General features: G+C 30.3%; 1 protein-coding gene across 1 annotated transcript; it reads right to left on the bottom strand.

Moving 5' to 3' along the window:
• Positions 1 to 2,373: 2,373 nt before the first annotated feature.
• Positions 2,374 to 5,350, bottom strand: LOC120067167 (scarecrow-like protein 27). The gene is made up of 2 exons (XM_039018639.1): positions 5,097 to 5,350; positions 2,374 to 4,994 (listed from the first exon to the last, which is right to left on the bottom strand). The coding sequence occupies exon 2, from the start codon at positions 4,899 to 4,901 to the stop codon at positions 2,661 to 2,663; it is 2,241 nt and encodes a 746-aa protein (XP_038874567.1). The 5' UTR covers positions 4,902 to 4,994; positions 5,097 to 5,350; the 3' UTR covers positions 2,374 to 2,660.
• Positions 5,351 to 12,927: the final 7,577 nt, after the last annotated feature.

Genomic DNA, 12,927 nt, shown 5'->3' with positions numbered 1-12,927 from the left:
TTTATTTATATTTTATTTTATTTTATTTTTGCACGGGGTGGTTGTTGTTTAGGTATATTATTTTAAAGTTCGTCTTTAGAATAACTTTTCTTAAAGCAAAATTTTGTTGAAAAATCTATTGCCCTTGTCCTTTCATTTATTTCTTCTATATACAAAATTATAACATATTCTCTTTTAAACAGAAAAATTATAACACGTTAAAATCAAGTTATTTTCAAATATTAATAAATTAACATCTTTAAATATTGATAGTTCAATCCACACTCTTACATGATTGAACTCAAAAAAGAAAAAAGAAAAAGTACGTAGTGATTTCGATAAAAGCATTAAAAAAAAACTTCATATGACAAATTGCAAAAATTACTCTTGAAGTATGGTGATAGCTACAATTGCACCTTCAACCTTTCAGTTGTAAAAATTGAACACTCAAACTTATATAAACGGTTAAAATTGAACCAACTTATATCACTGTAAAAATTGTAACAAATATAGAACTTTGAAGGGTTAATTTTTATCATTTTGAAGGGTTAATTTTTATCGTTTTGAGGTTCAATCTATAATTATGGTAAATTTGAGGGTCCAATTTAAATACTTGTATAAGTTTAAGGGCTCAATTTTTACGATTCAAAGTTTGAAAGTATAATTGCAACTATCAACATTCTTTAGGAGTGATTTTTACAATTTGCCCGTCTTTTAATTATAAAAAAAAGTTCAATAAATTTCATGATGCATCAACATAAAAGATACACTAACAAGACAAAAGAAAAGAAAATAATAATAATAATTAGAATACACTTAATGTATATGAAAATAAAAGTTTTTCAAAATTGGAGGGAGTAAAAAAGGAAACAAAATTAGAAAACTATGAGATCAAAAGGTGTAGTTTAACCTATTACTTATATTCTATTGTATTGTAATGTATCATTTAATGTAGAGAAGCTTATAGACAACCTAAAGTGGGATGCTACAAAAGCTTATTCTCTTATTCCCACTATTTCAACTTTGGCTAAAATTAAAGTAAATTTGGAAAAGACAACAGAAATTTGTTGTATTTTTTTCTTCTTCTTATTTTTCTTTTGTGCATTTCAACTATCTCTTTTACATTTTAAAATTTCCCCCCTTTTCCATTTGATCAATAATTGTTTCAAACACAATAAAAGTGAGCAACAATGGATTTATTCTCATGTTCCCACCATTTCAACTTTGTTTTCCAAATGAAAGTGTTTATGTATATATCTTCTTTCTGTTTTTGTCTATTAATTTGTTCTCTCCTCAAAAAAGGTGGGGTAAATTTTATTTTTTAGTTGAGTAAAAATGAAAATAAAAAAACTCAATGTCCGCTCTTAAAAATTTAGCATAGGGAGAATTTATAAACATTAAAAAAAAAAAAAAAAAATACCCATGGTATCGAACCCGATCTCATGGTACCAAACTCATTTCAATAATATAAACCGAATCGAGTCGTCAAACCTTAGTGTCTCGTTTCAACTAAAGATTTTGACAACAATCTCCTTGAATGCCCTCAAAAGCCCTTACCAACAAACTTTCAAGACTAGAAAAAAAAAAGTGTTAGGGGCCCTTATGCAAGGACTGAAATGAAAACATAAACTCATTAGGGGCTAAATAGGTTTAATTTTGAAAATGAGAAAAATGATTTTTTTATTTGAAAAAACAAAAGTGAATTGTGATAGGATAGGACCACTTGTAAAACCCTGTCCCAAATGATCCTCCAAAGAAGAAGCAACCATTTTCCTTTGCAACATCAAACACTAGACTAAACTTTTCAATCTCATCATTATTTTCTTTTATGGGCCTAAATTCACAAACAACCCTGCCATTGTCTTCAGTGTCTGAAAAAAGCTTCAAACAGAAATGAAAAAACATACCCAACTTTTTGTTTTTGAAAATTAAACCTATAAATATTTCTTCTACCTCTAAATTTATTAATTTGTTATCTACATTTTATCGATATTTTCATAAACCAAGGTACATTTTGAAAACTAAAAAAAGTAATTTTTAATAACTTGTTTTATTTTTAAAATTTAGCTAAGAAGAAACCAAGAGAAAACAGTTTAATTTTCAAAAACAAAAAACCTAAAACCAAACAGCTACCATCATGGCCCAAATGAATGAACCAAGACATTTGGCACTTTATGAATCAAGAGATGGAAAAGAGGAAAAAAAAAAAAAAAACCATGGTTACCTTGTAAAAAAAATGCCCCTATTATTATCAAAGTTGAAATTTCACAACTACCCTCGAGGTAAAATTAACAAAAATTAGAACCTAGAACTGTGGAGTGATAACATAGATAGAAAATTCAGATCATCGCCCGTTCTAGATCACTGCCACAACATTCTTGAAGTGTTTACAAAAGATCAAGAACAATATTGCAACTTTGAAATACAAATAAACATTAATACAGCTGAAGAAGAAGAAGATACGATAGAGACTAAAGCAATGAAGAAACTGTACAAAGTAAAAAAGAAGAGATTGAAGTTCACTTAAAATAGATCAGTTTTGTGTTGGCCTATGGCACATAGACAATTAGCATAGTTGAAGAACAAGAAATAGATAACCCCAAAAAAAAGAAAAAAGAAACCCCACAATTATAAATTTTGATTGTTGATGAGACAAGTAAAAAAGGCATAAAATTGAAAAATCAAGACCTCCAAGCAGAGATTGAAACAAGCTCCTTCCGATGCCAGCATAGAACAAGCGATGAATGTCTCTTGTCAATATGAAATCCTTGAACCGGCGTCCGTTGCAGCAAACACTCCGCCTGTGATTCTGTGAAGTTACTGAATGTCAATGGACAAAACCCAGATGATAAGAACACTGATTTCCATGGCGGCACCCTTTCGTTTGAACATTGAGGGTTTGTTACCACTTTCTCAATACATGGTTGCACCAAGTACCTTTCAATTTTCAATTGTGTATCCATATTCACAGTTACAGCTTCCATCGATTCAAGCAATGCAGAGTATGAATGAAGAGCGTTGATTACACGGTGTGGGAATGGCGCATCGATTCGACTACATCCTCGATCCACAGACACGACAATTTTCGGGTTAAGATGTTTTATGAAACGGAGAATCATTGGTAATGAAAGTGAGTAATTGAAGAATGAACCAACAGGGAGATTCACTGCAACTGCTTCATTTTCAGAGACATTGAGTGGCAGAGGCCAAGACCCAGAATTCAGACATTCTACATTTACGATTTCAAGTTCAAATCCAATGTTGAGATCGTTAGCGAAATTCTTGAGGTTTTCTTGAGTGAAACCGAGTTCAAAATCGTCGTGTGTGGAAGTAGAAGCAAAGGCAGTGATTCTGAGGAATGGGGGTCCTCCTCCGGTAGTGTTACTTCTTAAAGCAAGTTCTTGCATTAGAGAAGCCCATTGGCCGCCGTAACCGATGTCGAAATCGATGATGTGAACACAATCGAAGCCATTGAAGGCTTCTAGGAGAGCTTGGTTAGAGGTGAAATTGGCAAATTGGAGAACGGGGGAGACTTCAGAGAAGGATTTGTAAGCGGCGATTTTGAAAATGATGGAGAAAGGGGAAGAGTTGGGATTGGAGGAAGGGTTTGAAGGGTTTTGAAGGAGCAATTGCAAGGCCTCCTTGAAATAGAAAGCAGCCCTTTGAAAAGGCTTACCAATGGGGGAAGAGAGCTGGTGATTGAGCCGCGCCAATATCCCTTGCGCGAGAACTGAATTGCCTGTTTCGATCAGCTCTACGGCCTTGAATAGCTGGTCGGAAATGCCCTGTTGGAGTTGTTGATTCGCTATATCTTCATTCACCATTTTTTGTTTTGCTAAGGCCGTCATGGATGGCCTCTGCTGCTGCTGTGGAAGGTTGTGATGATGGGAATGATGAGGAAACAACTGAACTTGTTGGGGCTGTTGTTGTCTACGATTGAAATTTTCTTGACCCGAATCCAGAAATGGGGATTTCACTGGATAATTTGGCCCAATCGAACCGGAATTGAACCGCTTTGCAGGCAGTGCACCACCGAGGAGGTGGTGGTGGAGATGGTTCTGATGGTGGTCTTGGACAGGGGAGGCATAAGGAAGAGGCATAAACAGAGCTGGATTCTGAGTGAACTGGGTTTGATTTTGATTCATCACAACTTGGGAAGAATTGAAAATCTGCGGCTTCTCGTCAACGCCTTCCGCCATCTGATTTTGGTTCTGAAACACACCGGAAAACATGGTGTTCGAGTTCGACACGGCCGCCGTGAGTCTAGCATTGTGGAAATCGGAGCAAGATGGGCCTTGAAGAGATGGGTCCACAATGGATTCACCGGCAAGAGTATTGGGTTCAAAGACCAACCCATGATCGACGGCGGAAAAACTCCCGGAAAATTCCAAGTCCAGATGAGAACCACCACCGCCACCGCCACCACCACCGCCGCTCTGCAGGAGCTTATTCAATCCAAGAGATGGGTCTTCAACATCGCCCATAATTAACCCAAGAATAGAGGGACCTTGACCAGGGGATTCCGGCAAAACGCTCTCCCAATCATCAATTCCAAGGCCGCCCCCGCCGCCGCATTTGTCTAAAGGAGAAGGGTTTTCGGGGAGAGAAGACGGCGGCGCCGCCACGGTAGTGTCGGTGGAGGCAGTACCACCGCCACCACCGCCGCCGCCGAGAGAGGAAGACAGTGTGGAAGTGGAAGTTGGAGGACTTGGGCTTCTTCTAGTGTCGAGAACAGAGGTGGGTTCAGCAGCACCCACATAGCAAATCTCTTTGAGCAGATTTGTATTATCAGTACAACACCAGTTTTCACGGAGGTTGTGACGGCGGAGCAACGGCGGCGGAGAATCAGAAACAGAAGTGAAATTCAAAACCCCATTTGGACGAAGCTCTTCAAAAGGGAAAGGTAAGGGCATGGCCTTCATCTAGCAAAAACGCACAAGTAATAATCATACGAACCAACCAGAAAGCTTCTTGAAATCCTCCAGTTGTCAAAAATGGCGATTGAAGGTCGAGATCTGAAGAAGAAAAAGGAAAGAAACAACAAATTTCAGAGAAACCCCAAAATCAGAGAGATGAAATTTTGGGGAAAAACAGAGAAAGTGAGTGAGGAAGAAAACCTTTATCTTTCTTTTGGAAAAATCTGAAACTCAAATTTCTTCTTTCTTCTTTGTTTCTTCTTTGTTCTTGTTGTTCTTGTGTTGAATGAAGGTGATGAGTTTGCTTGTGGGGATTTCTCTCTCCTTTTTCTTCTTTCTCTCTCTGTTTTTAGAGTACTTTCTTTGGGCTTCCTTCTCTTCTCTGCTATGGATGCGTGCAACATATAAAAGTGGTAAAGTGCTTCTCACTCTCTCTCTATGTTTCTCTCTCTAGGTTTTTTTTTTTTCCTTTTTCTTTTTGTGGTTAATTTTATATTTGGGTTTTGGGTATTTTTAATTAATGTTTACGTGGATGATGGCAAATGGGCTCAATCGGATGGACAATAACATTTCTAAACTTTTCATACGAATTTTAAAAGTAGACAATTTGTATTTTGGTCCCTCAAATTTCATTTAGGTTGCATTCTAATCCTTAATCTCAACAATTTTGTCGTTAAGGGTTTGGCGTAGGAAGTTTTTAGACTTATCATAGGCTACACGACCAAACAACTTCACTTTTGTCCCAATCGGCCTATAAAAATTTTACAAACTAATTGTATTGAGAAGTACTGCTAAGGATAATAATTAAGCGTATAGCAATATTTTTAAAGAATTGTAAATATAGCAAAATTTATTATTGATAAAACTCTTTCTTTGATAGATTTTTATGATATGGTTTATTATTCGTAGATTTCAAAAGTAAAATCTAAATTTTGTTATATCTCTAAATTCTTTTATATTATGATATGTTTGTAATTATTTTGACATGCTATATTTGTAATTATCCAATTTTTTATTTGTTAGTATTGTTCTCTCTCTTTCAATTTTTCTCTTTATTTACTAATGAAAAGTTTTCGGCAACCATTAATGTAAAGGAAGGAGGGGACAAAGAAAAATGGAAAAGAGAAGAGATAGAAAGAAGAAAAAATAATAGGAGATTTTCAAAAATAGAAAAATAAGAAAATTATTTATACAAAATAATAAAATTTTAATATTTGTTTATAAAGGTTGATAAAAATCTATCGGCATCTATTAGATCCATGTCTATCAGTATTCTTTTACTATTTTTATAAATAATTTGAAATTTTTTTACCTGCAAAAATTTCCTAAAATAAAAAAAAATTAATTATATAAATTTAAAAATAAATAAATACTATGTCAGTTTTACGTTTATAATTAACAAAAAGATAATCAAAGGAGAAACAAAAAAAAATTGTAACCGAATGCAAACTTCATCCGGTTGTTGAATTTGAAAACGGTGTAATTTTTCCTAAAAAGTATTTATAAAATATAGGTTTCTCTTCCTACAAAATTTTAATTCTCTTATTCTTGTACAGAAATTTTAAATATAATTTTTTTTAGTCAAAATTATAAATCTAAACATCAAAATCTCGTTTGGTAATCATTTTATTTGATTTTATTTTATTTTTAAAATTAAATTTATAGATATTATTTTCACTTCTAAATTTCTTCATTCTTTTATTTTTTTTACCAATAGTTTAAAAAATTAAGGTCAAATTTAAAAATTGAAAAAATTAGCGTTTAAGAGCTTGTGTTTATTTTTGGAATTTAGCTGAAAATTTAACCATTGTACTTAAGAAATATATAAATTAATATAAGAAATATGGAGGAATTAGACTTAATTTTTAAAAACCAAAAATGAAAAATGAAATGGTTTTCAAAAGGAATTTAAACTTCTTTTTTTTCTTTTCTTTTTTTGCTAGGTCTAGACACTAAAGTTGGTTGCATTAATTTTCACCATGTATTTTTTGAAAATAATTTACTTTTAAAATTTATAGAGTGGTTGAACTCAACTTTTAATATAGTTAAATTATAGGTTACTTTTAAATATGTGCCTATTTGATCATAAACTTTTAAAAGTGTTTAATAAATTTCTAAATTTTAAATGTCTAACAGATTCTTAAACTTTCAATTTTATCTTCATTAAATTTTTTAACTTTAAATAAGTGCATAATAGATACTTAAACTTTCAATTTTGTGTCCAATAGATTCCTAAAATTAATAAAAAAAAAAAAATGTATCTAATAAGTCATTGACCTATATATTCAACATTTTTTAAATTCACATATCTTAAATTTTAGAGTTTCATTTGACATATAGTTCAATTTTATATCTAAATAGATCAATTATCAATTATTTTTTAAGAAAATGAATATATTAAAGACCTATTGAATTCAAAGCTGAAAATTCAAAGACTTATTAGATACAAAATTTAAAATTTAAAGATTTTTAGACACAAAATTAAAAATTTAAAGATTTTTAGACACAAAATTAAAAATTTAAGGACCTATTAGAAACTTTGAAAAATTGAAAAATTTAAAAGACAAATTAGGTACCAATCTAAAATTTCAAAGGACTAAAATTATAGTTCAACCTTAAATTTCTTTAATTTTATATATAATAATGCTTTGTAATTAGCTCTACAGTGTTAACGTTTTCACCAAATAAACATCCCTACACCAAATTAGTTGGTTGTGTTATTTATAATAAAGTTTACCAGTCGCATGACGGTTAAATTGATAGGATCTTCACTAACATCATATATATATATATATAGATATATTAGGAGATGTTTGAGTGATATGATATTTGAAGTTTACATGTATGTGGAGTTAATATATGTGTTTGAGGTACAAAGTTATTTAGTTTAAGTTTATATTTGGGATGTAAAATTGAGTTCATATATCTAGGATATCTAATGTATTTTTTTAATATTAAATAGTCTGGTTTATTTTCATATTTTTGTTTTGAAATTTTTTTATTCAATAATTCTACAAATATAATTCTTTTCTTTTAATTTCTAAAGTTTTTCTTTCTTTCTTTTTGGGTGATGAAAAACAATTAACCCAATACATTTTCTTGCTAAATTATAGTTAATTAAAATGAGAAATTAAAGAGAAATCAAAACTTTTGATGGTTAATTTTTCTCCATGAATTTCATCATTATTTTCTTCTTTTTCTTATTCTTCCTAGTTGTTGTTTTATATTTTTACTCTACATGAATTTTCTTAATTGAATCTCTCCCATCATCTTAGTAGCCATAGTCAATAAAATGTCACCACATTTTTTCAACAACTTCACTTTCAATTCCTCCAAATTTGGATGATCATTAGTGAACAAATCTCTATTATTACTACTTCTTACTATAAAATGTTCTAATAAAAAAATCTTCATTTTATGGTTTTTTTTTTGTTATGTGTTACATACTATTCAACTACATACATATTTTTCAAATATTATTAACACTCATTTGATATATGAATTCAATTAAACAAAAATATATTTTACAAAATTTTACGTATAAATCTTGCACTTAATGTAGACAAAATACTATTATATATATATTAAACAACTCTACAATATACTCTAACAGTCATCGGTCTTATAATAGTCGAAAGTGGTTTGTCAAAGTTGATTGTCAAAGATGATTTTTGTTGGAGTTTGTAGTTGGATGTGGTTTTCGGAGCCCGAAGTTGGTCACGAGGTGGTTGTCAAAGTTGATCATCAAAGATGATTTTCGTCGGAGTTTGCAGTCGGGGGTGGTTGTCGAAGCTCAAAGTTGGTCGCATGAAGGTGGTATTGGAATTGGTTGTCGGAGTTTTGTCGTCGGAGGTGGTTGTCAAATCCCGAGTTGGCTGCCAGAGTTGCTTGCTCAAAGATAGTCATCAAAGGTGATTTTCGCTGGAGTTTTGTAGTCAAAGGTGGTTTTCGAAGCCTATGAAGGTGGTTGTCGGAGGTGATTGTCGAAGATAAAAAATGGTTTTCGTAGGTGGTTATCAGAGCGAAAATTGATCGTCAAATTTGGTGTCGGAGTTGTCATCGGAGGTAGTTGTCGGAGCTCGGAGTTGGTTCCTTAAGTGTGGCAACGATAGTTATCGACGGTGGCCGATGGGGTAAAACATTGGAAGAAGTGATAGTTAGGGTGAGCTGGGATGAGTTGGTAAAATATATCAACTCAACTCTACCAACATTTAAAGTCTGGGTCAAATATTGAGTTTGTATACCAACTCAACTTAACTCATATTGGTGAGTCAAACATCCTCATAAAAAAATTCGAGGGCGTATAAACCTTTCAAATTATAGAGACTAGACATCTACGTATTAAAAAAAAAAGTTTAGAACCTATTAAAACTTTTTCCAATACAACAACTAAATAAACTAGAAGTTGATAAACTAAACTTGTATAATTTAACAAATTTTCAAAACTAGAATAGTGTCGATCCATTGAGATACAAATAATGGTAGTTATTGTACAATGTATTCATTAACTAGCTATAATATTGTGCCATTATTAATTAACTCATTTGTTCAGTTTTATATTATGTGAAAGCCATGTTTTAAAATGAGAAATTTTTGCCCTTAGAAAAAAATATCAAAGTATTTAGATAGACTTTTATCAACCTCTATCAATGATAGACTTGTATCGTTTTCTATCACTAATAGTATCAATAATAGACTTTTATCAGCCTCTATCAATGATAAACTTTTATCAGTTTCTATAACTGATAGACATTGATACACTTTTATCAGTTTCTATCATTATCTAAGATAGACTTGATAATGATGTCTATTATAATTATAATTACATTTTACTATTTGTATAAATATTTTTCTTTATTTTTCCAACTTTAAAAATCTCCTTTTAAAATTTTAAAATTTTAGATTAAGATAAAATGTCCGTTGAACTATTATCAATTTAATATATATTGTGGAGTATAACATTAGGATGCCATTAGCTAATTTATGCTTGCATTTTAATTTATTAAATTTGCAATTATTTTGTTAACACTTTCTTTTATAATATTTTATTAAAATTATGTTTGATTGAATGTTAGGTTTGGTCAATAGCATTGATATGTTTGAGTTATACTCATGTTGACAATAACAAAACACATTTAACCTAAGTTAAAGTGAACTTAGTTCGATGGTAATTAACATGTCCTTCCTCTTTTAGAGGTTAGAGGTTCAATCTTTCTTTCCTACATTTATTTTATTAAAAATAATCTAAATTTTATATAATAAATAATCATAATAATATGTAAGTGGTAGTCCGAACCTTCACCTCCATAATTGATGAAGTAAAAAGTTATGTTTATCTACTTGAAAGATAAATCCATGGTCAAACCAAACCCTAAAATGGCACCAATAATGAATGACTCATATCATCTCATCAGCATGGTTTAATTCATAGCCAATTACAAGACAAGTGTTGTTTGGTCATGTCTAGCTCAAGAATCTCTCATTTGTCACATGGTGGCATGCTTATGTCTCTTTATCACAAAATTTTGTCCATCTCACAAATATGACCACTTTAGCTTCTATGATTTTATAGGAACTTTTATAAAAATATTACTAGAGTTCAATTTTCCTTTCCAATTGCTCATTCTATCAACATCCCTAGAAAATATTTTCTAATGTGCCTATTGAAAGTAATGTTTTCCTAACTTATATTAAAATTTTAAATATTTATAAATATATGATTAAAATCATTTTTCGTCTCTAAACTTTTTACAATCTAGACTCAAAACTTTTATTTGTAACGATTTAGTTTTTGTACTTCTAAATTTCTTAGAATTTTAGTCCTTCAATTTTAATAACTATCAACTTAGTCATTATACTTCACAATTTATAACGATTTAATCTCAATCGTGAAAGATATTATTAAGATTTAATGAAATTTTCTTACACATATAGATTCTTAAACCGGTTAGGGTCAAATACGTTTATTAATTATAAATACTAAGTTATTACATTATCAAATTTGAGAATTAAGTTTGGTTAGACTTTTTACACTAAAGATTAAATTGTTACAAATTTAAAAATATAGGAAATAAATTGTTACATTATAAAATTTAAATATTAAATTGTTACAAATTTAAAAATATAGGAAGTAAATTGTTACATTCTAAAATTTAAATACTAAATTGTTATAAATGTGAAAATGCAGGAAGAAAATCGCTACAAATTAAAATTCATGGATTAAATTGAATGACAAAATTGTTTTTTCAACCTAAATATAACATTAAACAAATTTAAATAAATAAAAAGATGATTTCTAAATAAATGCTTTAAATAAATAATAAAAAAAACAATACACTTTGGTACTAATGTTTAAAAGGAAAACAAAAATGAATAAATAGGGTCTAAAAGGTAAGTAGATGTACTATAGAGGTGTCGTACACGCGCGGATAGGGCGCGTGAGGAGTGGGCAGGCTCTATAAGCTATTTGGGTTCCGATAGTTTCAAAGGGACCAATACTGACAAGTGAAAAGGTAAAACTGGCTCAAGTTTTTGTTTTAGGTTTTTCTTTTTTTATTATTATTATTTTGAATTTTAAAAAATCAAAAATACTATTTTATTGAGATTTATTCTCTTACTTTTTATAAAATTTAAATTTAATCTCTCAAAAGCTTTATAGAAATTAGCTAAAAATAACCATGATTTAAAATTGACACTTACTAATAAATAATAATTAAAAAAACTACAATAAACAGATAAAAATTTTCTGAGAAGTATATGGATTAAAATTGAATAAATTTGATCGTAAATCAAAATATTATTTCTTAGTGCTCTAGGGAGTCGAGTGGGACAATTCACCGTCTTGCTCGTGCGATGGTTTTAGTTTGGAAATTTTGTACATTTTTCTGTTGTGCTTCTTCTTCCCTCTCTGAAGAAGATATTGGGCCGGATTTTGTTGTTCCTGGGTGGTTTTTCTCGACTATTTCTGAAGATGGTGTTGTTTCAAATGTTGTTTAATGAATCTTTAATTTTTTTTTTTTTAAAAAAGTTAAATATTATTTTAACCTTAAAAAAGAGTATGATGGGGGTATTTTAGTAAAAAGAGTAAAAACGATATGAGTTGGCTTCGTTTTCGAAACCAAATCTGGAGGTGGAGGAGTGATAATGAGAAGCTTTGCGGGGGAAATTGAAGATATCGAGACGCATTGTTTTTTTAACGGATGGGATCTCTTACGTTTTCCAATGTGCGGTTATGATCTTTTCATTATTTAACTTTTTTTTTTCAAATTATTTTAATTTTAATTTTTATCTGTTTGTTTATCGTGATTTTTTAAGTTAAAAAAATATCTTTTTTAGACACTACAAAATCTTTTACTTCCAAAAGTACGTATTAATTTAGTTCTACCTTGAGAACAATTTAGCCCACTTTTGTACGTGATAGTTTAGTTCTTGTAATTTTAAAATTTATAATAATTTAGACTCCGTTTGTCAATTATTTAGCTTTAGATTTTTATTTTTAAAAATTAAATTTATATCATCTACATTTTTTACTATAATTTGCATGGTCAAATTCTAAAATTAAAAACAATTTTGAAATTTGGAAGTGGAAGTGGAAATAGTGTCAATAGGCTTAATTTTCAGAAACAAAAATAAACGAATAAAATGGTTATCAAATGGGGCTAAGATTTTTAAATGATGGACATGACTTCAAATTTTTAGTTCCATTTGAAATCAAATTGATATAAGGCTATGTTTACCAATCTATAATAAAGATTGGTGTAACCTTAATGGGATTCAATTGATAGATCAATTATAAATTGAAAATGTAATTAAATTATTTTTTTATTGTATTTATTTATAATTATGGACCTGTCATATTTACTGTTATCACCGTTTGAACCTAACCGCTAGAGTAACAATAAGTGTTGCAGATTCTCAATTCGGATACTATTATAGTAATAATTTTTGTAATAATAACTATAAAGGTGGTGGGTCCCACAATTTCAAACACCATCAAATTGAGCACATTCGTTCCTTAATCGGATTGTACGTT

The sequence above is a fragment of the Benincasa hispida genome, chromosome 12 (genome assembly GCF_009727055.1).
Source record: "Benincasa hispida cultivar B227 chromosome 12, ASM972705v1, whole genome shotgun sequence".
Taxonomy (NCBI): Eukaryota; Viridiplantae; Streptophyta; class Magnoliopsida; order Cucurbitales; family Cucurbitaceae; genus Benincasa; species Benincasa hispida.
This window is presented reverse-complemented; position numbering and strand designations above follow the sequence as displayed.

Excerpts from the sequence above, each read along its gene's own strand:
- LOC120067167 (XM_039018639.1), bottom strand. The coding sequence starts at position 4,901 with ATGAAGGCCATGCCCTTACCTTTCCCTTTTGAAGAGCTTCGTCCAAAT.